Raw genomic sequence first — 25,109 nt, forward strand, 5'->3', positions numbered from 1 at the left:
CTCCTTCATCACACACTCGCTCACATCACCATCATCATAATCATCATCACTATTCACTCAATAGCATCTTCACTTTCAATCACTCATCAACTCATAATCACCATCATGCAAATCTCATCCATCCTTGGTCTCGCCGCTCTGGCTACCTATGCCACGGCCATCACCGGTAACGTCCATCCCTGCCCTGCCCTGCCCAAGAAACCTTCACACTGAACGCACAAAACGTCCACCCCCCCCGGTTACGACGACGGTAGCCGCCCCCTCACCAGCGTTGCCTGCTCCGACGGCGACAACGGCCTCATCTCGCGCTACCACTGGCAGACCCAAGGCCAGGTGCCGCGCTTCCCATACATCGGCGGCGCCGAGGCCGTCTCTGGTTGGAACTCGCCCGCCTGCGGTACCTGCTGGCGCCTCGACTACCAGGGGCGCTCCATCACGGTCCTCGCCGTCGACCGCGCCGTGACAGGCTTCAACATCGCCAAGGCGGCCCTGGATGGGCTCACCGGTGGCCGCGCTGTTGAGGTTGGGCGCGTGAACGCCGAGGCCACGCAGGTCGACCCCAAGATTTGCGGCCTATAAGGTCGCAGACCCGAACACTGCCGTGGCTTTCAAAATCTGATGAATAATGTAATGGCATCATGGAGATTAGGCGTAAACTAGTAATACATTTCAGGAAGGATCAATCAAGCATTCTTCCGTCCGTTGGAGTTCAAGTCCACCATGAACTTGTGCTGGGATGCAACCATCGATGAAGCTGCCCGGCAGTTTCCCTAAACAGCATCGACGCGTACAGCCTGTGGAATCCCAGCAAGAGACCTCCTGCCGACTTGTCGCTCTGCGGGTTGCACGCGTAGCACTGCATCTGGAGCCTGACCCTTTGCGTCTCGCTGGCGGCGTCGACTTCCAGCCGTTGCACGCTGAGGCGATGACAACCGGCGAACGTGGTCATGTCCGACCCGAACAGGAAGTCCGCGTGGCTGGGCGTGCCGCTGCTGGGATCCTTGCTTAGGCAAACGTCTGCGAGGCGGAAGACGCCAAAAAGGACCGTGTGCAGCGCAGGAAGGGACGTCTCCGACAGCTCTGCCGCATCCCATACATGGGCAGGCACTGTGGTGGAGGCAAGTTCTGGGATGAGTGTCAGTGGCATGTCGCATGAGTCGCAGGACAAGACATACTCGAATATTTGCTGTCTTTTAGTTTGAGAAGATTCAAGGCCTTTGCTTCGGGATAAAAGACGCATCCGTTGAAGAAGCTCTTGGTCGCTTGCGCCAGGAGGGCCTCGTCTGAGACGTCGTCCTTGTTCAGCGGCACGTCCAGTGTTGCTGTGTGAATGTCCACCGCGCGACTCTGTCTATTTTGCGGATTGACGTAGTCGCGAATGGTCTGGGACTCAATAAAGGACGGCAACGCGACGTTTTCATCCGTGATGCCCAATTTTGAGGATGCTGCTATTCGTCGAGCGGTCTGCCCGAGGTAGAGGGACGAGGCTAGGATGGCGGACCCGTAGGCAACGCGCCAAGCTGTGCGTGATGTGATGGACATGGGTTGGGAGTTGCTTAGGGAAAGGTACTGTTTGATAATAGTTGAGATAATTCAGAATATCTTGCGATTTTTCTTAGAGTGGTGCAGCGCTTGCTCAGCGTCCTGATTGATGCTTATAAGTTCCCGGGCTGGCGCGGCGGTGGCCCGGTTCAGCCCGGTGAGACCCGGAATTGTATCGTGCTAAGGGTCAGCTGGTCACTTCCCTACGCAAGCCTCGCGGAACTGGCACAAAAAAGGGCAAGTATGACTCAATTACATATTATTTATTATCGCAAGCCTCATAGCTGGCAATTCTAGCTGTCCGCGAGGTTCCGCTTGCTCGCGCCCGATCAAGGACGTCGATCCCATCTTCTTGTCAGCGGCCGAGGCCAGACTTGTTGTATCTTCATATTAGTAAATTTTAACAGGTATGACCTCAGGACTGACTTTCGGTCAAGCCCTCTGAATCTTGCGTAGTGGCCTCGCCGGTCAGCAATGCCGTTGACGGAGGATGAGCGTCCGTCCAAGGCTCAAAGATGGTTGCGCCCTTGAGCATGCCGCCAATCGTCTCCCAGATCGTCAGGAACGCGATGAGCGCCATGATCAGCACCATGAACTGCGTCGCGTTGAAGTGGCCGTGCGTCACCGGGATGATGATCAAGATGATCGCGACCACCAACCGCATGCCGATCCGCAGGTTCCTAGGCAAGATGAGATCATGCCGCTCCTCCGCCTTGTAGAGCATGCCGTAGACCCAGAGGCACAGCATGCCAATTCCCAGCCCCGCGCCCAGCAGCCACCGCTGCCCTCCCTCCAGCTCCTCCTCCGCGACGCTCACCCCCGCGACGTGTCCGGCGATCAGGAACGACGCGGCCATCGGCAGGTGCAGCAGGAAGAAGCCAAACGCCGTCCACGCCGAGCGCCTGATCGGGTGCGTCGCCCGCAGACTACCATCACCACTCACGTACACCCAGTTGAGGCAAAAGGCGACCACCAGCGCGCACACGGCCTTGCCGTAGCCGGCCGTCAGCCCGATGCCCGCCGGGTCGCCGACCACCACCACGTACACGAACTCGCCCAGCACGATGATGAAGAAGGCCGCCATGCGGTCCACCTCGTGCGCCATGTCCACCGCCGTGCTGTACCGTAGCCGCAGCCGCCTCTTCAGCCACGGGCTCAGCGTCAGGCTCCACGTGCACTCCTGGTACACAATCAGGACCGCCACCACCGCCGCCTTGGCCTCGATGCTGACGGACGACAAGAACAGCGGGACGGTGATCAGCAAGCCAACAAACATGAAGGAGGCCATGATGCGAGCCTGGACGCGGTGCGCGACGCTGGCGAAGGAGCTGACCAGGAAGACGAGCATGGCGGTGGCGCGCGCGGCGACGTAGGCGCCGGCGGCGGTGCGCACGGCGCCGAGGTCCGAGTCGACGTGGTTGGCGTTGTTGGCGAAGAGCACGAGCAGGGCCATGATCCAGAGGACGGTCAGCCGCTGGACGAGGTCGTCGGTGTAGTACGAGTTCATGATCTCGCGCAGGTCCGCCCAGACGTGCCAGGCGGGAGTGAAGGTCAGGATGTACTTGGCGACGTGCGCGCCGTCCGGGTGCTCGCTGAGCTCATCGCTGAGGTTGGCGACGATGGCGACGTCTAACAGGGTGGTCAGGCAATCATCTCCGTAGAGGGGGGGATTGCGTGGATTCAGGGCCAAACTCACACAGCAAGTCAAGGAACAGCTCGAACCGCCCAGCCTGCCGCTCCTCGTCGCTGTCCTTTTGCAGCTCGCCGTCGCAGAACCACTGCAGCGCCTTGGGCCGCTTGATGATGTAATGCTCCCCCTTTGCCCCTTCCTGGAGCTCGTTGCAGTTCATTGTCACACAAGTCCTTTTGTGTGCTCTCGTATCCTGACACCTGTGCTCTGCCCCCTTGTGCGCCTCGCTATTCGCAGGCGGTGAGGGTAAAGCTTGGATGAGAGGTAGGTGATGAGTCGAAGTGAAGTGATCAAAAACAAGCCCCTCCGGAACTGGGCATCGGCAATGTCTCACAGAGACTAAGCCCTAAAGCCCTTTGCCACACATTGTCGAGATTGCACTTGGGCCGTGGCTGGACTAGTGAGGTGTATGCGCTGCAACTCTAATTTCTTAGGGTTGGTAGGCTACGATTGGGTGTTGGCGAGGGAGAGTATGTACGTGGTAAACGGCGCCTCGAGCCTCTTTACTCGAATTCATTTGCAACTGCCCGGGGAAGCAAGCGGTGGGATTGTCGTCATCTTGCCTCGCCGATTCTTCCTCCGCTGCACACTGTCATCGTACCACCCACCGGGATTTTGCCTACATACCAGGCAGTAAAGTAAGCTCTAAAATTACACTCAATGCCAAGTTCACTCTCCCTCCTCCGCCTCCGCCTCCGCCTCCCCCTCCGCCTCCCCTCCTCCCACAGCAATACTCGGCCGGTGGCCATCTGTCGGCCCCGATGCCTACACAGCCACCCTCTCCCTATTCGATCGCCTATACAGCTTATACAATGCTACTCATTCCAGATCAGTCCAATATTGCGCCTGGCTTCGCTCATCGTGTAACTCTTGTGTTACTGCTCGCGGTCCACAGGTTTGAGGACCACAGGATTGCGTCTCACAAGTTTGCGAGATACAGGAAACCCGAAGTCGGAGCGGCCCGCAGCATCCCCCTCCTGGCGAAAGATGGGATGAGATATAAAAGGGCCTTCTCGCCGCCCATCTTCGAAGACAGTCTTTTGGAATGGCAGAGCACACACCTGCACCTCCTCCTAGCTGCAAAGTCGCCTCTGCCTTGTGCATAGTTACCAGTACAGGCCGGGGTTGGGAGTCAAGGGTGGAACAAACCTTTAGAACAGCCCTCCTCTGGGAGATGCAACCGTACGGCAACGATCCCTTCCTTCCTTCTTCTTCTTCTTTTACCTCATCACAATGCAAGTCTCTTCTCGCCTACTAACAACGCAAAAAAGAAGACTCTTTTTTCCCCGGCTTGCGCGGGCACCATCGCCGCTGCCTCTCAATCCCTTGCGGGGGGGGTTCGAAGCGTGCCTGGCTTGATACTGCCCACAGATCGCGGCCCTGCCTTTGCTTGTCTCGCTGCCGTCACTTTGCGTTTAGCTCTGCCCTCCCCCGCCGGCGGACCCTTTCCACTTCACCTCAAAGCGGCGGGGGCTAGGTGTCATTGTCGGGAGGTATGCCCTGCGCTGCCTCTTGGCAGGGCAAGAGAGCATAAAACAAGACAGCCGCGGGAAAAACTCCGTCGAGTGAGGAACCCGTTGCGACTGTGTCCCTGGCGCCCCCTAGTCCACCGGCCCCGGACACCGAGCGGGACTCCATCTCGGCAGGTAAGTCGCCGGCTCGCACCCGGCAACGGTAGAAAGGTAGGTCCCCCGGCCAAAAGGCAAGTCTCGTCGGCAATCACTAACGCTTCAGCAGATGGGAGGGCTAGTATCCCCCGTCCTCTGTCGGGCATCCTTCCTGCGGTTCTAACCCTCACAGCAAGGCCCGGACCGGAATCGGTATCGGCGACTCGACCACCGGTACAGAATACGGTGTAGTCGGCACTGGCTACAGTCTACTGATAGGGCGACTGGACCACCGGTGTAGAATAGGGGGGTGCTCGGCAAGCCAGTCAAACCAGACTTTCGGGCTGCCGAACACTCTCTCTACTCTACACCGGTGATCCAGTCGCCCTACCAGCCGACCATGACGCTGCCGGTATAGCTCCGTATTCCGTACCTGTGGCAGAGGCCCAGCCGAGCGAGCCGCTGCCGCCGACCCCTGCAGAATCTCGAAGCAACGAGCGTCTAGCCTGACGCGCTGGGAGGGCCTTGCAGGAAAGCATCGACCGGTGCTCCAGGCCCATTCTGCTTCGGTCGCCCGAGCCGAATTACACGGTGATGAACCGCGTTCAGGCTGGGCAGGCGGCCAACTTCTGCGGCATGACGCTGTCCGGCGACCATGAATATGGTCGCCACTTCAATCTGGTACATGCGCCGCCCGAGGGCTGGCGCTGGCAAGTCATTGACCCGACAACAAAAGGTCTGCAGCCCCGATGGCGCGTTCGGGTGCCGATATCAGATTGCAAGAGCTGCCGGGCCTGCGGGCCCCTTCTACTTCCAAGGTGAGTACCTTTGTGCGCTATTACCGTTTGTTTCTTCTCGCTCGTGTCGAGAATCCGGGAGCCTGGGACTACGGGATTGGAATTGGGGGGTTAGGGTAGGAATAAAGTTTTGGGTTATTGTTGTATTAAATCACCTGGAGCCTTTTCTGCAAGTGATGGTGCTGCCTGTTGTAAAAATCTAACTGGCCAAGTAAACCAACTGTACGTGCCTGTGTCGCTCGCTGAAGTCATGTCGCTTCACTGCTGGAAGCAGTCTAGAGATGGCAGACAATACACTAGTAACCATGTAAACTACACTGAGGCATGACGTCAGTTAGCATTAGGGCACTAAAGGACGCTTCTAATGATAAGTAGAACCGTTTAGGGACGGGGATAGGCTGAAACTTTGTGCGCGTGTACTGTATATACAGTCTAGGGTAGCTAACCAGATGCTGCACCCAGCTTCAGTATTTGCATTACAGCATAAGTTTTGGCATTGGCGTCGCCAACAAATGCGAGCCATGGGACCAAAGGGAAGAGCCACATTACGCCAGAGAAACATGTTTGGCACAGACACAACCATCTACAAGTCATGGCCACCATCTCGAAACAAAAAGTGGCCCCCCGTCTCGCCGCTGTCATCAGCTTGTCATATAGAGAAACTTGGGTTAGTTTACAAGTTTTTACAAGTTAGTTAGCCTGATGGGCTTGTGCATGGACGATACGCTACGGCAAATAGTAACTGCAGCGGCGCCAGTTCCTGTGGTTCCTTGCATGTAGGAATGTAGGAATGTACGAACCTGCACCCTTCGCCGTTGAATTGGGCAGGTCGATCGATTCCAGTGCTCATTCTATGGCCGAATGCAGTCATTATAAAAGAATATCGACTCTGCATTTATTCTCGTGACGACATTGAGTAGAGGTATAGACCTCCCGTCGAGAGGCAAAGACGTCAACTTCACACATTGTACTTCACAGCAGCACGCTAGCGGAACGCCAAATGAGTCCCATCTCGAATCCGACACCCTGGTAACTTTTGAGACAGCGAGTTGCGAGAGGGCTGACATCCGTGCGCGCGGGCGGAGGGTTGCTGCAGAATATTTGTGGCTGGGGTGCTCACCAAGGGACAAGCTGAATATATCAATATGTAAAAAAGAGCAGACCCAATGGCGGCGATCCGCTCAGTGTAAAAAAGCTCCGTCGCTTCTCAACAGGTTAGTATTGCTGTAACCGTTCTCAGAATAATGGCGAGGCTGCTAGCAAGCCATTTCATGTTTTACATGACACTAACTATGTGTCAGTTGGTTCACTAGAGAGCTTGCTTTCACGCGAGGAAAAACCTGACATCTCAAGCCAAGACATCGCAGTACGATATTTCGTATGGACAGCGATTGGCAGCGATTGGGCGAGCACTAGTCCAGGTCACAGCGCGTTCCGAGATGCTCACCGGAAAGGCGTAGTTTAGGTTACACTGGAAAAACGTGGCTCCCGGAGGTGCCCGGGGAACGCATATTGAGCGGCATCGCGAACCCTCATTTGGCTCACTCATCAGTTCATGCATTTGCTTGGCCTTCCCCTTTGAATTAATCTCGAGTTCGGTGCCGGGCGGTGATGGGCTTGCTTGTTGGGTGGCTTGCATTGTGCAACATCAACATGAGACATCGGTAGATGGAGGAGATGCGACCCCTCCATCATAAACGTGGGGTTCACAGAGCATCCAGTTTGCATGAGAGACATGTGTGTGTGTGTGTGTGTGTGTGTCTGAAGACGATCGCGACAGGACCTCTTACTCCGACGTCAACATGTCTAATTAAAGGCTCGCGTTGAGGTTGCAGGTCTGTGTTGGCTGCATCTTGTTCCGAACTGTGCGTTGTCATCTTTTCTAGCCCTCAGACTCTTTGCAAGCAGAAGGCAACTCTTGCGGTCGAACGCACGGAAGGTCTCAGAATATGCTTCTAGCGCCGGAGGAAGCCAGCATTGCAGGCTTGAAAAGCCACACGCAACTGACCAACTACCGATAGCTGACGGAGGTGTTCTTCACCAGAACCTTTTGGGTGTGTACTCGATGCACCTGATCCAGCCTCTCCATGAGCGAAATATCACAGTGTGTGTGTGTGTGTGTGTGTGGTGTGTGGTGTGTGGACCAGAGCTATTCTTCTTCCAACCAACCCAAACACAGCCAAGACACGCCACCACCTTGAACCAGCCCTCTTGAGGTCAAGTTTCATTTTTTTTTCTGGAAAAGAATAGGGGCACCTTGTGCCTTTTGTAACAGAATGGCGCTGCTCCACCCATCAACCACATGCTAGTTATTGCTGCACGACAGGTTCGTGCTGGGCGAGCCCGGGCGCGCAGAGATCGTCGGCTTTATTAGCCCGTGCCTGGTCTTGTTGGGCTGGCCATCCAGTACCCGTATTGCCGTGCAATGCCGTCTGCGCCAGCCTTTTTGGCAGCAGCGGCCCAGGCGAACGGATGGATGGAGTGCCGATCTCGAAGGGGATAGGATTGGCAACAGACATTTTTCCCATCAAAGAACCAACCAAGACCATGGCTCTCATGCGCCACCGTTGAAGCCAACGTACCGCCTCGTTGAACTCAGATCCTCAAGCTTCACGGAGAATAAATGAGGTTGTGATGAGGCTCTTCTCATGGCATACTAGACTTTCCTAGCGTTTCCCGAGTTTAGACGGGGGCGTTGGGATGCTGCTGTCCTGCGCGATCGCAGCCGAAACTCTAATAACCGCGGCTCAAGACCAGACACCCAAGGCTGAAAAGAACGAGCAAAGAGCAAAGAGAGGGAGACATACTCCAAAGTACTAATAAAACAGGGACCCAGTGCGGCGCACAAGACACCCCCCAGTTTAATGTCCGCTTTTGCTAAAGCTGGGGGTGGGTGTGTGGTGGAGGAGCGACGCTGCAGCATCCTGACTCGACCCAAGCCATCGGCCCAAGCCATCAGGATACATAACCGGCGAGGCGCTCTTCCGCTTTCCTCTTGCATCTGCTAGTTATTTTGATCTTTTTCTCTTTTTCTCTTTTCCAATTTCTCTCCTCTAGGAGATGGCATGTTGAAAAGTTTCCCATGTTGTGATCCCTCGACCGGTCTCGCCTTTTCGTTTGGTTTTCGGTGATGCGTCCTGGCGACTTATACGCATAGATTACGGACATCACGCTCCCACGGAGCCGGGGCATATTGTGTTCCTCCCCGACAGCCCCGGCCTGACCCCAGACATCTAATCGACCTGCTTGTTTCGATCAACGAACCATCACGACCACCCCTGAAGTGAAGCGCATCACATCTCAACATGCGGTTGCTGCATGGTGTGTTGGCCGCCCTGCTGGCCGCGACGGTGCCGGCTGCCGCCGCCCAGCAGGCCAACAACCTGTCCTTGTCCGACGCCATCTCCCAAATGCCTCCATGCGCGGTACGAAAGCTTGCATCTTCATTCTGTTTGGTACCAGGCTGGACTAATTCCTTTCGCAGTTGACGTGCTTGTTAAAAGTCGTCGGCGACACCGGCTGTAGTCCCGTCGACAAGACCTGCATCTGCCGGACCAACTATCACAAGATTGAACAGACCGCGACGCCCTGCATCCTCCACTCCTGCACGTTCCCCGAGGCACTTCGTAAGCACCCCCCCCCCCCGGGCCCGGAACCTCACCGCGCTCTCCTGCGACGCCCCCGTCCGTGACAAGACCGCCCGCTACAACGTCATGGCCATCGTCCTCGGCGTCCTCACCAACCTCCTCGTCGCCGTGCGCCTCCTCTACAAGCAGTTCCTCTCCGCGCGCCGCGCCCTCACCTGGGACGACCACGCCATCCTCGTCGCCGCGCTCCTCGGCGTCGCCGCCACCGTCATCAACGTCCGCGGGCTCACCGCCGCCGGCATGGGCCGCGACGTCTGGACCCTCACCCCGCAACAGCTCGACCGCTTCGGCGCCTTCTTCTACGCCATGGAGGTCATCTACCTCGCCGAGATTACCTGCGTCAAGCTCAGCCTCTCCGCGTTTTACCTGTACGTGTTCCCGGGGGAGCGCGCGAGGACGCTGCTCTGGGGGACGGTGGTGTTCAATGTCGCGTCAGGGGTGGCGTTTGTGGTGGCGGGGATTTTTCAGTGCACGCCGGTATCGTTCTTTTGGAAGAGGTACACGGATGTAGAGGCGAGGGGAAGGTGTATAGACATCAACGCGTTTGGGTGGGCGCACGCGGCGATTGGCATCGCGGTGGACGTCTGGCTGATTGCGATTCCGCTCAGTCAGCTGCGGAAGCTGCAGCTGCACTGGAAGAAGAAGGTTGGCGTGACCTTGATGTTTCTTCTCGGTACTTTGTATGCTCCCCCTTGTTTCCTTCATCGACGTTCTCGACTAACCCGCTCCAGTGTCACGGTCGTGTCCATCCTTCGCCTCCAGTCGCTCATCTACCTCGCCCGCTCGTACAACCCGACCTGGGACCAGTGGCTCGTTGCCTGGTGGTCCACCATTGAAGTCCACGTCGGCATCATCTGCGCCTCCCTGCCGACCCTCCGTCTCGTGCTGGTGCGCATGTGTCCTCGCGTCTTCAGCACCCACATCACCCGCAACAAGTCTGCCCCGGAGCGCAGCACGCGACCGAACAGCGCAAGCTACATCATGCAAAGTAAAGAAATCACCCTATCCTCGATCGAGATAGAACTAGGTGCTACGGACAAGCCTGAAGCTCGACGCATGTCTTTTCGCCCCTCTACGTTGCCCTTCCCAGCTGCTGACAACTCCAAAACAGCCACACCACCACCGAAGAGCTACTCCTCACCACGGTCACCACGCCCATTTGTCCCCCCGAAGGACTGGTAATGGGAACCGTCTATGGTCCGCCGCTACTACTTAATTTAATTTTATTGAGAAATGATTGAATAAGGGAAAAGGAAAGGGAAAGGGAAAGGGGCAAGTAAACGGATGAGGGCCATATACCCAATCATGCCATGTCTTCGCAAAAGGTGCAAACAGAACCAAAACTATCCATTCGGCTACATTGGCTGTAAATGTTTGACGAATTTCCCCGAGATTAATGTAATTACAATGATTAAAATAACTTTTGTCGTATGTGCGAAAACCTGAAAAATATTACCATCCACCTCGGAGTCGTGCCTCTCACGAGGAGCTTCCACGGATCTCACGGACAAGCTGCACCAATATGTCCTTGTACCCAACTAGATCTGGCGACTCGTCCGCCCAGAATTCGAACTGTGTCAGCACCTTTCCAATCTTGCCCCCAATTTGGTCTGGACTCCCAGTCCAGTACTGCCCTTGACTTGCGCCCCATACAGTGTCCACACCACCAGGAATCCAGGCGTCCTGACCACTCTTGATGATGGCAAGCAAAATCAGGGACGCCGTCATGATGCTGCGCAGGTCATACCAGAGACCATGGTGGCGATGGCCCCTGGCTCGCACGTCAATTGTTTTCAAGCAGCATTCAATGCCAGAAGCGACCATAGAATGAAGGAGCTCTACCTCCTCATCGTCGAGCTTTGGTAGGGCTCCGACAGCATCAACCCTTTCCATGCCAAGCGGGGTGGCTATTGGTGAGTTGAGAAGATTGTTGATGCTGGACTCGGTGTTTTTGGACGATGTCATGCGACGTAGTAGGTTTGGCTTAGCAACATGAATGAAGTAAAACAGAAATGGTTGATACAGCCACGTCTGCATTTCTAACAGTCTGTTGTCAATTGCCCAACTGAGCTCCTGTGTAACAGAATTTGAAGTTCCTTCATGTGGCGCACGAATTACCGAAGTAGTCTCATAGTGTTTAATGGCTGGCGGCAAGTATGCCGACCAAGAGGAAACTTGCGCTTCGAACTCCTTGGCCATTCGTAGCGACGGCTTCAAGTTTGTGATCCATGCTGATCGTCCGTGACGGAAGAAGGTGTTGACGATGCGGTTGCTGATGCGCCGCAGTGCAATTTCCGTCAAATAATAATACCAGCTCTCTTCCTCGCTGCAGAGCCGCACCGCATGCCGCCGAAGCTCTAGTTCTTCTTCGTTTGCGAAAGTATGCCCGTCTGTGGCTGTGGAATCGCTAGAATTATCTGGTATTGGTGAAGGAGGTGAGGGGAACAGATCGGGATACTCGGTGAGACTGATTTCAGACTGTTGGAGAGGGAGCTCGACGCGAAATTCGCACTCAGACTTGAATGCAGACCAGTAAAGGCTCTGCTCAAGACGCTTAATCTTTCGTGTGGTAGGGCTAGAGAGGCTAGACGGGGTATTGAGAGCTTCTTCAAAGTTGCCCTCAGTGCCATGCGTCATTCGAAGATGGACTTGAAAGAAGATCGATGCGTGCAGAAAATAGTGCCAGGACGCAAGTGGTCGTAGTGTGTACATAAGATATACTAGTTCATATTAGTAGATTCTTTCTTCATCCTTCCTCTTGGTTTCGTGTAGTTGGTTTGCTCACCGCCCGCAAAGAAATGACACTGAGCGCCCAGAAGAGAATACTTGAGTGAACCAAGTCTTCGACATGCCAGAGCAAAGCAAGAATCGGCTTGTTGTAGCTCTTTGGCAAAGGTTTTATAAGACGATGGCGCAGGCGCTCTCATGGAGTCATTGGGGCCCCAAAAGCCATTCGTGGCTGGCGGCATCGACACCCCGAAGGGCTTGACAATAGATCCGAGTGCGCAGGCCAGAAGGACCAGACATGACCGACCGTCCCATCCGATGCCTTGATCTGCACATCGTCTGCCGTGCTTGACCAACGCTTCGACGTCCAGAATCGGATTTTTCGTATGTACATTTTGGAGGAATTTGTCAATAAGCGATGGGATGTTTTCTTCATCAAGGGGTGTAAGGCCTGATGGGGCAACAAGAAGATCGTCGTTCGCCTCCGCTAGGTTGGGCTTAAATAAGCTACCTATCAGAGCATTTGCAGGAAACCTATCTTCAAATATCTCCCAGCGAAGCACGGTGTCTGCACTGGCAGGGTGCTGTGGGATTTGTAAGAAGTCTCGCGATGGCTCAGGGGCTTGGGATGATTGCGGTGGGACGTTGATGGAGGATGGTGTGTGTACTGGCACTGTTTGCCTGGCAACATTGGCAGAAGGCCCGGAGGCTTGTCCTTCGTCTTCGGAAGTCAGTGTAACGCTGTGGACGCTCAAGTACGAAGTTTCTCACCTCGAGAATGTATGAGATCCCGGAGACCGGCGAGCTCAGAGCTTAGATACTCGAACTTTTGCAGCAAGGTAGTTGTGACGGTTTCTAGACTGAGGGCAGACTGGATGAGCAGGATCTATACAATGGCGGGGCCTCTCCCTTACGTTAATTTCTCAACTCCGTCTTCCACGTATTTGCAAACCTGACCGCCAGCGTCGCATATGGTACAAGCGGGTCGTTTTTTATCGCATTTGATCTTGCGGAGCCGACACGGCTGACAGGCAGCTTGTCGTCTCTGCGGGGTCTGCGGTGAAGCGATACATTAGAGCTCGCCCAGTATGCATGTATAAGGACAGAAACTCGTCCGTACAGCATTATCGAAGGTATCCTTGTTTCGATTGCGTACTTACCGTGTTAATATACGTATCATCCTGCCGCTGTCGCTTTGAGGGGGGCCGTACATGCTCATTGACAGCGGCGGGGCTGTGCTGGCCGGCGGTCGCAGGGCTGCTTTCTGGGGACCCCGGAGACATGATGCGGGAGGACGAGTCTGGTCAAGGAGCAGCTGGGTCGCTTGCGAAGAGGTCCTGTTCACGAGCAAGAAGGTGAGTCCAAGCTGATGATAAATTGGACGTCGTTGAGAAAAACCAGTGCGTGAGTGGTGCGGCAGTACGGCGAGCCCGACCGAAAGCCCCGAGCTGGGCGTTAGTTCGCATTTATAGGCGGAGGCGTGGGGTGGCGCTTTACTTTGCTGTGGGGAGTGCGAGGAAGTGTAGTCGCCCAGGTCGCGATCCAGGCTCAGGCGATTTCTGGGGATGGATGCGAAGATGAATCCAAATCATGAACAAAAAAAGGAGCGTTTCTGGAATGCGATTGAAATTGGACGCCCGCAGTTGGTTATGTAATGTCGCCTGGGGTCCGCCAGCTGATAGGGAGAAACAGGTACCAACGTACCAGCAAACGAAGCAAGTCTCGTTTCCTTCTTCCACCTCCACCAACTCTTGCGAACAGCCCACCTCAGGATCTACGGCTTCATCTTATTTGCTGGGGCCTCAACCATGTGTTACCCGACGAACCTTCTGTCACCGCACAGATGATTTCCCCAGACTCTCCACGCTGCGGTAGTAGCCGGCAGAGGTAAGTACTTATACAAGCGTCGCGTTGCCTGACCAAGGCCTGACCCTGTCAAGCCACGAAGAAAAACTGTAAATTACAAGCAACGGCAATGGGGCTTGCCATTCGGAGTCCACGATCTTGATTCGCGCGGCTACTCAACGCCACGGCTCGACTCGCTGACTCGGGGACCCAGGTCCAGCTCCCCGACACCAGTGCGCTCCCCGGGAAGCGGCTAGCTCACACCATGTCATTTGATGCCCCAGAAAATAGGCGGCGAGAGCAGGCGGCAAGAAAAGCTGGGGAATGACGCTTTTATTCTTCTCCGAACTGGGGCTCGGAGATCCAATTACCTGTTTTCTCGTACCAGCCGACCGGTTTCCTGCTGGTAGGGCACTGACAGGTTCTGGCTATTTAAACCGCAACATCGCCTGCGTCCTCTTATCGTTGGACTCGAACTAGCCTCGACTATATTTTTGGCTGGGACTTGTTTTTAAGTTCCCCCACATGCTCCTACTTTGATTCAAAAGGCTTGAACGCCCCCTTCTATCTCTGGTTGATCAATTACACGCTCATATCCTCACAATGGTCGACTTCAAGGCCTTGACCGACAAGCACAATGTCGCTCACAAGCTGTACAAGAGCTCCTTGCTCAACACAGTCTGCCTTGTCGCTGGCCTTTCCATCTTTTTCTTTGGCTACGATCAAGGTCTGATGGGCGGCGTGAATACAACACGAAATTATGCCGAAACTATGGGCTTTGGACACTGGGACGAAGATCAGGGCATCGTCGTTGTGGAAAAGCCACTGTTGCAGGGCGGCATTGTAAGTTCACGCACTGCAATCGTATGGCATCGGCTGACCGTCTAAGGTTGCTGTCTACTATCTCCCTGGCACCCTTGCGGGCTGCCTGCTAGGCGGCTGGATGGGTGATCGTTATGGTCGCATTACAACCATTGGTCTTGCCTGCATCTGGTGTATCTTTGCCGCTGCGCTTCAAGCAGCTGCCCAGGATGCTAATTGGATGTTTTGCGCACGCGTGCTCAATGGCATTGGTACCGGTATTCTTAACGCCATCACCCCAGTGTGGGCCACCGAGACTGCCGCCCACACCTCTCGTGGCCAGTTCGTTGCCTTTGAGTTTACTCTCAATATTTTTGGCGTTGTTGTGGCCTATTGGCTGGAATTGTGAGTCTTCGATAGAAGATCTTCTTACTCACACTAACATATTCACAGCGGCACTTCCAAGTACCACGATCCAGAATCGTCCTTTATTTGGCGCTTCCCTGTGGCCTTCCAGATTGTGCCACTTGTTCTGCTTCTCGCAGTCATTTGGTTCATGCCCGAGTCACCTCGCTGGCTGGTCAAAGTCGGGCGCGAGGAAGAGGCCCGCTTCATCCTTGGCCGCCTGCGTGGCAACGAGGGTGAGGAAGGCAAGGCAGCCGAAGCAGAGCTCCAGGACATTATAAATATTAAGAATCTTGAAAACGAGACATCAGAACAGCAGAGCTACTTACACATGCTTTTCGGTGTTGGCTCTGGAAAGCTGCATACCGGTCGTCGCGTTCAGCTTGTTATTTGGCTTCAGATTCTTCAGGAGTGGATTGGTATTGCGGGCATTACCATCTACGGTCCTCAAATCTTTACCATTGCTGGAATTGGGGCGTCTGACCGTCTTTGGGTCAGCGGCATCAACAACATTACATACATGGCAAGTTGACAGAATGAGCGAGCAGAATGCAGCGACTAACACTACGCAGTTTGCTACTCTTATTTGTGTGTTTACCCTTGACCGAATTGGTCGTCGCTGGACTCTATATTGGGGCGCCGTTGGCCAAGGTATCTGCATGTTCGCCGCTGGAGGTCTGGCGCGAGCCACCATCAACGCCTCTGACTCGAACCGCGCTCAGATTGGCGGCGCCGCAACATTTTTTGTATTCCTCTATACCGCGATCTTTGGCGCTACCTGGCTGACTGTGCCGTGGCTGTATCCCGCCGAAATTTTCCCGCTCCAAGTTCGCGCCAAGGGCAATGCCTGGGGCGTTGTTGGCTGGTCCATTGGCAATGGCTGGTGTGTAAGTACATTCACCCTTGGAAGAGAAGCTTGGCTACAGGGGAATTATCTAATAACAGTTTTACAGGTCCTCCTTTTACCTACAATTTTTGACAAGCTCAATGAAAAGACGCTATACATCTTTGGTGCCGTCAACGCGCTCAGTATCGTTGCCGTCTGGGCATTGTACCCCGAGTCCAACCAACGCACGCTTGAGGAAATGGATCTGGTGTTTGCCAGCGACAGTATTTGGACGTGGGACGCCGAGAGAAACTTTGCAAAGATCAAGGCTGAGAACCCGGATCTTATCAAAAGCCACAAGGACACACGCGGCGCTGATGACCCAGAGCGCGGCATCTTTGGGTCGCGACGCGCGAGCAAAGTTTCGACGACACGGCCTGGCGCTGAAAAGGAGACCAGAGTTGAGAATGTGGAAGATTCAACTACTTCAACTTAGTAATTTGTGGAAGTTTTTTGTAAACGTCCTAGCTTTCATGCCACCGTCAAATTTAGTACACCCCGCTTGAGCTTTTTCTATCGTTCAAGGAACTCGCCAGGCACGCAAGGCACGGCATTCTTTACATCACAAGCGACTAGTTGGATACTGTGAAACCCTTTTATAGGCGATTCATTGTGCAATTATCCTCTCATAATAGTCCCGCGACTGAAAGTTCTCTCTGTCGGGCACGACATGCCCTCATCCATTAGGAACAGGTGGCGTGGAGTCGCATGTATGAATTGGTCGGCTCTGAACAAAAGGCGGATACTCTGGTGAATACACCCCAAGTGAACTAGGTGCTCCATATCATTCCAAGGTCTGTCCCCGTTATACTCTAGACGCCTGTCAAGTCGACCCCTGCTCGCGCAGGAGCCGGCTGTGGCGCTCTTGCAGCACCCAAAACACTCAGCCTGATGAGCATTTATTTTTGGCTATCTACAGTTTGAATGAAGCACGACAATCTATTGGACACTAATAGTCCCTCAACTATATGCAAGCCGCATATTACATGTCATCGAGGGCGCGTATAGATGCAGCTCGACCCCCTCGCCTGCGTGAGACATCAATCAACAGACAGATACAGTGGCTAACTGAGAGGATTAACATACTGTACCAAGCCTAGTCTGGGACGGGTGCATTGCTGCCCAAAAGGCCATTTCGCCTGACGCGGATTTTGAACCTCCTCGGCTTCTGAAGAGCCCTTTTTTAGAGCCCAGACCCTCGTCGCCTCTGGATAGTGATTCAAAGCAAAATACCGCAGGCAAACACGAGCGAGGGCAGCACAGAAGCAAATCAGTCGAGGTCGAGGTAGTCATTTTGATAGTCGGGAGCGAACTGGTCTCTTCACCATGTCTCCAGTGCCTTCTCTCGAACGGAAACAATATACCGATTATACTGTGGGGTGGGTTTGCGCCTTGGTCAAAGAGCAAACCGCAGCGACAGCTCTTCTCGACCAGCGACATGCTGATCTTCGAAGTCCACCGAACGACACAAACACATATACCTTAGGGTCAATTGGAGAACACAATATAGTCATTGCCTGTTTGCCTATGGGCTCGCCAGGCAACTGCTCAGCGACGCAGGTTGCGGCATCAATGATTCAAACGTACACGCAAATCAGAATTGGATTGATGGTTGGCATTGGTGGAGGCATTCCTTCGAAAGTCAGACTTGGTGATGTGGTCGTCAGCACGCCAGTCGGCAAATACTCCGGAGTGGTTCAGTGGGATCTCGGCAAAGCAGAAAGCGGTGGAAGCTTCAGGGAGACCGGGTCGCTGAATAGACCGCCCACGATTCTGCTCACGGCGTTGACAAAGCTACGTACAGATCATGAACTGTATGAGCCAGCATATCACAACTATTTGCTAGACCTGAAGACTACATATCCCCGGCTAGATAAGTACGTCTGGTCTGAACGCCTAAAAGATCCTTGGCGTGCGGCCGACGCAGAACCAACGACCGACAGAAATGAGAGGACAGAAGACTTTGTTACAGGCGTGTGCAGCCAGAGAGAGGAGAAGGACTTCAGAATCATTTTTGGTCTGATCGCATCGGGTAACCAAGTGATCAAGGATGCGGAGCTTCGCGATAAGATCAGCCAACGCTATGAAGGAGAACTGCTATGCGTGGAGATGGAAGCAGCGGGTCTCATGAACGAGTTTCCGTGTCTTGTTATCCGTGGCATTTGCGACTATGCAGATGAAAGGAAAAATGACGATTGGCAGGAGTATGCTGCAGCCAGAGCGGCGGCGCTCGCCAAGGACCTCCTCTATCACGTTCAGTCAACTGAGGTAGAGGGACAGCGTGCGGTGAAAGACGTCATTACTAAAGGTCAGTTTGTTTTCTCAAGACATTCGATTCGTTTATTACAAATGCTGAGTTCTGACCCTGGCTGTAGTCCAAGAAGTTCAAGATGCTGTAGCCATCATTGAACACAGCACAGACTATGCTCGAAAGAGGCTGCGCCAGGAGGAGCATAATAAACTCCTTAGTTGGCTCGCAGATTTCAACTACGGTTCAAAACAGAGTGATCACAAGGAAGAGACACAGGAAGGAACCGGAATCTGGATCCTTGAGTCCCACGACTTCCAGCATTGGCTGAACACGAAGAAGCAGACCTTGTTCTGCGAAGGCATGCCCGGTGCTGGGAAGACGAAAATGACGTCCATCGTTGTCGACTCTCTGGAGCAGCAGTTCGCAGCGGACCCAACAATTGGGATAGTCTATGTTTATTGTTATTTCAAGGAGAAACGAATGCTTGGCGACTTGCTCGCAAGCTTGTTGAAGCAGCTGGCCTCCGGTCGTATGGGTCAACTTAAGGGAATCGAAGTGTTGCGCGATAAACACAGTCCAAAGGGAACCCGGACATCGCCTGATGAGCTATCAGAACAGCTCCATTTAATCACGCCGACGTACTCCAGAGTATTCATTCTGACCGATGCGCTGGATGAATGCGATTTGCCTGGCCGTGATCTTTCAAGGCTAGGCAATGAACTCATTAAGTTGCAAGAAAGCTACAACGTACATATTTTTGCAACGTCGAGGCATGATCCAAAAATCAACAAGCACTTCCAAGCTGGTAAATTTGCCGAAATCAGGGCAAGCGATAGCGATGTGGCCAAATATCTCGAAAATCGCGTTAATGAGATGGCGTCTTTGGCCAGACAAGACAAGGCACAAATTATAACCACCATTACTGAAGCTGCTCAGGGAATGTACATATGTCGTCCCCCGCCTGGTCACAGAGAAGGCACTAATGTCCATAGGTTTCTATTAGCGGAGCTCTTTATCAAGTCCCTTCCCGATCCTATGACACCGAATGACATCCGACGGTCATTAAGTGCCCTCCCAAAGCGACCGGGACCGTGGTGGTCGGACAGCAGTCGCCCTGATCGCAGCATTCTCACTGAAGCGTACGAATATGTGATGGATAGAACCCGTCAACACTCGAAAGAAAGGCTGGCACTTGCAAAGAGTGTACTTTCATGGCTCGCGTCCGCCGCGCAACCGCTCCAAGCAACAGAGCTTCAACATGCTATGGCGACGAAGCCGGGAGCGACGAAGTTCGATTTCGGGGATCTAATCAGCACCACAGACCTAGTTTCAGCCTGCGCTGGGCTCGTGGTCTTTGACAAAAACAGCGGCCGTGTTAGGCTGGTTCACCACACGGTGCAAGATTACTTTGATCAAGCGCGGTCGGTCCGTTTCCCCGACCCGCACCCGAGTATCTTGGAAACATGTGTGACATACCTCACCTTCGCAGAATTTGCGACGCATATCGATATTTGTCCCCGGGATTATCGCACTTGGCGAGAGCAGTATCCATTCTCTAGGTATGCCGCGGAGTTCTGGCGTTTCCATGCTCGTCCCGATTCAATGCCAAGTGACGCATTCATAAATCTCCTCCTAAAGAAAGCCAAGGTAAATGCGATCTACCAAATGATGGAATTTGGAAGCCAGGAGAGACGGACGTTAAACCCTACGGGCTGCAACATGAGGGGGGTTCATTTAGCATCATATTGTGGGCTATCAAGAACCGCCGAAGTATTGCTTGCAAGGAGAGAAAACGCAACTCACGAAGACGCCTATGGGCATACGCCAATGTGGTATGCGGTCATGAAAGGGAACGAGTCCATCATTGACCTACTTTTAGCAAACGGGGTCGATCCCAACGGTCCAGTCACACGTTGGGGGGTACTGCGCTCTATATCGCCACGGAAGCTGGCGATATTCGCGTTGTCAAGAAGCTGCTAGAGGAAGGGGCCGAGGCAGACGCCAGACCAGCAGAGGCAGGGCCAACTCCATTGATGACAGCCCTGGAGCTCGAGAAACGCAAGATTGTCGAACTGCTAATAAAAGCTGGTGTCAATGTTAACGCTATGAGAAACCCGACCCTGATTCGCTAGCCTCTCTAGGGCTTCCAATTGTACATTACTCGTTCAATGGCAAGAGCGGGACCTGATTTCGACCGGTATGCTCCTGTTAAAAGCGCTGTACGAGGAACTCCCCTACAGGCGGCCTCGCGGGATGGCGTTCTCAAGCTCGTTGAGAGACTGTCAAAAGCGGGCACTGATGCTAATGCTGCTGCTGAATGTGGCCCAAAAGGCAGGACCGTACAACAAGCAGCTTCTGAGAATGGTCATGTTCGAGTTAGAGAAAGTTGGGACGCAGATTTCGATTAATTAAATACTGCATTGAGAAGCAAGAGTGGATTTCTGTTAGCTAGGCATTTGATGAGGTGTGGCTTGGATGTGAGCCTATCGCGGCGGAAGTATCTTGATCAAGAGTTGAATTCATCAGTATATACGGATCATATATGGTAACTAGAGAGAAGAGAAGCAGATCGGTCCGTCTCGCAGCAGCAGCGCCCGAGTCATCATCCACTAGGAATCTCCAACCATGAGAGACTATTCCTTACTGCCAGGCAGTTACTGGGACTGGTCGTTCTGGGCCAGCAGGTTCCGCGAGGTGGAGTGGATGCCCGTGATGGCGCCCCGGACCGCGAGGCTCTGGAGATGCGCGCAGACGTCCTGCGCGCGCATGCCGCGTCCCATAAAGTACGCGCCCAGACCGGCAATGTGCGGGCTCGCCATCGACGTGCCGCTCATCAGCCTGGTGCCGCCGCCGATCGCCAGACTGGTGATGTCCACGCCCGGCGCGTGGATGTCCACCTTGGGACCGTAGTTGGAGAAGTACGCGATGCGGTCGTTGGAGTCGGTCGCGCCGACGGTGCAGGCGGCCTCGGCGGAGGCGGGGGTGACGCGGGAGGCGTCGATCGGGTAGACGGGGCAGGTCGGGCAGTCGCGGCGGCCGTTGCCGGCGGCGACGGCGACGAAGATGCCGCCGTTGACGAGGTTGCGGATGGCGTCGTCGGTGGCGGGCGACGAGCCCTCACCGCCGAGGCTCATGTTGATGACGACGCCGCGGGGGCAGTTGCGGTTGCGGGAGTCCTGGACGACGAAGTCGAGGGCCGTCACGACGCCGTCGCGGGGGGTCTGGCACAGCTGCGTGGACGGGTTGTAGTTGAGGATCTTGACGCCGAACAGCGACGTCCTCTTGGCCACGCCGTAGGTGTTGCTTCCGATGGTGCCGGCGACGTGGGTTCCGTGGCCGCTGCAGGCCGTGCTGTCCTGGTTCGGGCCGTTGAAGGACCGGATCTGCTGGGCGCGTCCACCAAAGTCCTGTGCCAAGGTGATTAGAAAGGCTCGGGGGCTCCGGGTCTGCGGCTGGCTTGGAACTTGTACTTACAGGGTGGGAGGCGTCAACACCGCTGTCGATGATGTAGCTGCAGGTTCCAGCTCCTGTGGACATGATGTCAGCAGCCTATTTCCAAACCATCCAAGGGGCGCCCTAGCCCCCAAGTATCTCCATGAAGATGGCCCTCTTACCGGCAGAATCATCGTAGACGTATCCCCTGGCGCCGGTGGTTGGGCTGGAGAGGCGAGCAAGACCCCATGTAGCCGGGCTCTGTGTGACGGGAGCGAAAGCCACCGCGATGGTGTTTTGCTCCACATACTCGACCTACAAGGTGGTGATCAGCATTCAAACCTCTTCTATTAAGAAAGGTCTGGGGTCAAAAGCCAAAGAAGGACAGAGACGTACATCCGGGTGATCGCGGATGAGCTGCAGCGTCTCGGCATCCAAGCGGCCGGCGAAGCCCTTGAAGACCTCACGGAAGACACGGTCGGTGCCGTTGGGCAGCTTCTTGACGGCCTCCTCGACGGTGGCGAGGGAGCAGCCCTTCTTGAACTTGACAATGTACTCGTCGGCGACGATCTTGTCCTGGCTGATACCACGGGGGACCACGAGCGGCGCGGGCTCGGATCGCTTAGCGGTCGGGACGGCCGCCGCAAAGGGCAGGAGGGCGAGGAGGAGTGACAGCTGCATGGTGGCGGTTTTGGACAGGAAGTCTTGCTCGTATCAATGGAATGGTGAAGATCTGCTTGCTGATGCTGAAACGGATTCTGGCATTCCACGGGGAACAGAGCTCCTATTTATCTACGAGGCCAGTCTTGCCAAGATTTGAGGAACAGCTTCAACAGTATTATACCATGATGGAGAATATTTCGTCCCAGTCAAAGCACCTCTCCACGACGCACGAGTAACTTCACCTCACCTTGATAGTCACCGTCCAGTAGCAGGCAGCAACTGACAGTTCCAAAACCTGGACCAAGACCACACACAGCCTCGGAGGTTTGCGCACCTTCCCAAATCTCACAAAGCTTTGTCAAAGTGCGCGTCCAACATGCCTCGGCGTTGGTCCACGAAGTCTGATCACTTCCGTAGGAGGAAGCTCATAGCCGGTCCTTGATGAATGACACCACTGCCAATACGTTGCAAGCTTCGCTTGGCAAAAGCTCACTAGAGTTCTAGATTTGGGCGGCAGACTGTCTCCCGCACACGGGCAATTGAGTTTGATCTTAGCGGCCGAGTGTCCGTTGCCACGGTCTCTTAGATCTGTCAACTCAGCTTTGACACAGCGAACATTGCAAACCGGGCTTGAGCCAAAATACACAATTTTCGCATTTTTACGAATTGATTTTCGTCAACGTAACCCATTCCAGAGCCAACAATCCAACAGACAGACACGCAATTGCCGCAGGGCATTGTCTCGTCCTTGTTTGAGCAATCAACCCGCGCCCCTTATCACAACTTGGCTCATTACACCAAATCCAGTTGCCTAATCCATTATAGGGCCCCTTGGCCATTTAGCTGGGTTAGGCATTATTTTCCGGCCTCCCTGGCCTCTTTGTCCTCTTGGCAGCGCCGAAACTCCATCCAATCGTCTTAGCGCGTCCGCAGCGACCTTCCGGGAAAAGGCAATGTCAAGACTTTGTGGATTCGACGGACCAGCTGGGGCTGGTGTATCTTCAGTCTGTGCTTCCAGCATGTGTGACTTGTAGAGAGAGACCTTTTCTTTACTCAAAAGGGAGGCTCGGACGCCGCCGCCGCCGCCGCCGCCGCCGCCGCCACCTCCACAAGCTGAAGATGAGATGCGGGTGGCACACCAGCAAATCTATGCTTATCTTTAAGACAAAGTGTCGGCCGACTTTAATTTCACTAGTTATTGAAAGCTCTCAAGGTTGTTAGCCTCGTCGCTAGCGAACGCGATCAGCCTTCATGATATTGAGCTTGCGAAGTGGGAAACTTGCGGGAAGATCCGGCAACCCTTCCTTCTACTGACTTTCACAAAATAGGCATTGCAGCTATATAAGTTGAGAATTTTTCCATGGCCATCGTGAAATCACAATTTGACTAACAATCGAGCATCTCCAAGTACGTCTAATTCGTTTTGTGCCGAACATGGACGGTTCGCGTCGGCGAGAGATATCTCGAGTAGACAAGGTTTCGCGACATGTCATACCTTGGCGTGCGCAATCGTCCAAATGTAAGCCATACCGTTCTGGCTTGAGATTTGTCTTGGTATTAGTTAAAGCAATGACTAAAATAAGCCGCCATCCCGGCTGAGGCGTTGAGGCGGAGGTGCCAACTCCAACAACGCCATGTCGAACTTAATCTTGCTGATTGACCATAACGGTGCTTGAAAACGATACCGAACCAGACATAAAATGGGAGGTCGTTGAAATCGATTAATTATAGTGTCAATGTATTATGTAAATATGTCATCATAACCCCCAGCCCTTGTCATCCTCGCCTGCCAGCAGCACCCTACTCCCTCCCTCCTCTCCTCCCTCCTCCTCCCCCTCCTCCTCCTCTTCGCCGTCGCCAACTTGCCTCACACCGGCACCATCTCCTCCCCGTCCACCTCCGGCAAGCCCTCCTCCTCGAAGACCAGGCAGTGCGTGTTCCCTTCAAAGTGAAAACATGCTCGCCTCTGCGCCCTCCTTCAGATACCGCCCTCCTCGACCGTCACGTCGCACTTGCTGACCTCATCCACGCTGATGCCCACAAACGAGACCAGCCGGCCGTCCTCGCCGTCCGCCTCCAGCAACGCAACATCACCGCGCGCGTCACATGCCCCTGCCCGCCCCGTGTCCATGTCCGCGACCGTCCGGGTCGCCCGACCCCTCGAACAACGGAGATGCCCGTCGAGCACACGGACACGCTGGCGCACTACGCCCGAAACAGGGCGGCCCTGTTCCAGCGGCGGTACGACAGCGCGGACAGGAAACGCGATGCCCCGCCGGCGAAGGAGAAGCCGCGATGCGGGGTTGTTAGTGCGCCGAGCATGTCCGAGCAGCGAGTCCTGCCAGTCCTCTTGAGCAAAGACGCGATCGTCGCCGCGGCCGGACAGCAGGTCTGCACGTTGACGACACTAGACTCGCAGGCGTCGGCGGTGACGGCGTCGTCAGGGCCGGCTGCGGGGCGCCGCGTCGTCTTGGGCCCGGTTCGGGTTAAGAGGTCTACGTTGCTGCCAGTTGCGGTGTCTCTTTTCGCTAACCCTTCCCCCTCCATTCTAGAATTCCGCCCACGCCAATCTCGCTCGGGGGGTGAGAAGGTACCCGTCCCCAAGACTTGTACCCCATGGGCCTTGGCCGCCGGCTCGCACGCAAAACATCTGCTCGAAGCCGTGGTCGGACCGGCACGACGCGCCGAACATCTGCGTGAAGTGCATGTACACCCGCGCGCTGCCCCCTCAGTCAGGTCTCAGATCTCGCCCAACACGTGGGGGTCGGCCCGTCGACCGCGTCCGTGGACGGCTCGGCCGGGCGTTCCAGGGCGGA

General features: G+C 54.8%; 7 protein-coding genes across 7 annotated transcripts; 3 read left to right on the forward strand and 4 right to left on the reverse strand.

The window, feature by feature from the left end:
- Positions 1–105: 105 nt before the first annotated feature.
- ISF_06708 (heat-stable 19 kDa antigen precursor) lies at positions 106–579 on the forward strand (the record flags this gene model as incomplete). The annotated part of the gene is made up of 2 exons (XM_018850312.1): positions 106–166; positions 329–579. The coding sequence occupies 2 exons, from the start codon at positions 106–108 to the stop codon at positions 577–579; spliced, it is 312 nt and encodes a 103-aa protein (XP_018702352.1).
- Positions 580–709: 130 nt separating this feature from the next.
- On the reverse strand, positions 710–1,542 carry ISF_06709 (hypothetical protein; the record flags this gene model as incomplete). The annotated part of the gene is made up of 2 exons (XM_018850313.1): positions 710–1,125; positions 1,176–1,542. 2 exons carry the CDS (start codon positions 1,540–1,542, stop codon positions 710–712), a joined length of 783 nt encoding a protein of 260 aa, XP_018702353.1.
- Positions 1,543–1,957: 415 nt separating this feature from the next.
- On the reverse strand, positions 1,958–3,392 carry ISF_06710 (low temperature requirement protein A; the record flags this gene model as incomplete). Its single annotated transcript, XM_018850314.1, has 2 exons — positions 1,958–3,171; positions 3,239–3,392. 2 exons carry the CDS (start codon positions 3,390–3,392, stop codon positions 1,958–1,960), a joined length of 1,368 nt encoding a protein of 455 aa, XP_018702354.1.
- Positions 3,393–8,941: 5,549 nt separating this feature from the next.
- ISF_06711 (Extracellular membrane protein, 8-cysteine region, CFEM) lies at positions 8,942–10,465 on the forward strand (the record flags this gene model as incomplete). Its single annotated transcript, XM_018850315.1, has 4 exons — positions 8,942–9,061; positions 9,140–9,963; positions 10,015–10,271; positions 10,395–10,465. The coding sequence occupies 4 exons, from the start codon at positions 8,942–8,944 to the stop codon at positions 10,463–10,465; spliced, it is 1,272 nt and encodes a 423-aa protein (XP_018702355.1).
- Positions 10,466–10,762: 297 nt separating this feature from the next.
- Positions 10,763–11,995, reverse strand: ISF_06712 (Fungal transcriptional regulatory protein; the record flags this gene model as incomplete). The annotated part of the gene is made up of 1 exon (XM_018850316.1): positions 10,763–11,995. The coding sequence occupies one exon, from the start codon at positions 11,993–11,995 to the stop codon at positions 10,763–10,765; it is 1,233 nt and encodes a 410-aa protein (XP_018702356.1).
- Positions 11,996–14,458: 2,463 nt separating this feature from the next.
- On the forward strand, positions 14,459–16,383 carry ISF_06713 (sugar transporter STL1; the record flags this gene model as incomplete). Its single annotated transcript, XM_018850317.1, has 5 exons — positions 14,459–14,698; positions 14,745–15,061; positions 15,110–15,554; positions 15,634–15,948; positions 16,015–16,383. 5 exons carry the CDS (start codon positions 14,459–14,461, stop codon positions 16,381–16,383), a joined length of 1,686 nt encoding a protein of 561 aa, XP_018702357.1.
- A 4,469-nt stretch (positions 16,384–20,852) lies between these two features.
- ISF_06714 (oryzin precursor) lies at positions 20,853–22,311 on the reverse strand (the record flags this gene model as incomplete). The annotated part of the gene is made up of 4 exons (XM_018850318.1): positions 20,853–21,605; positions 21,673–21,725; positions 21,813–21,945; positions 22,027–22,311. 4 exons carry the CDS (start codon positions 22,309–22,311, stop codon positions 20,853–20,855), a joined length of 1,224 nt encoding a protein of 407 aa, XP_018702358.1.
- Between the last annotated feature and the right edge of the window lie 2,798 nt (positions 22,312–25,109).

Source organism: Cordyceps fumosorosea, assembly GCF_001636725.1.
Source record: "Cordyceps fumosorosea ARSEF 2679 chromosome Unknown scaffold_18, whole genome shotgun sequence".
In the NCBI taxonomy this organism is placed as follows: Eukaryota; Fungi; Ascomycota; class Sordariomycetes; order Hypocreales; family Cordycipitaceae; genus Cordyceps; species Cordyceps fumosorosea.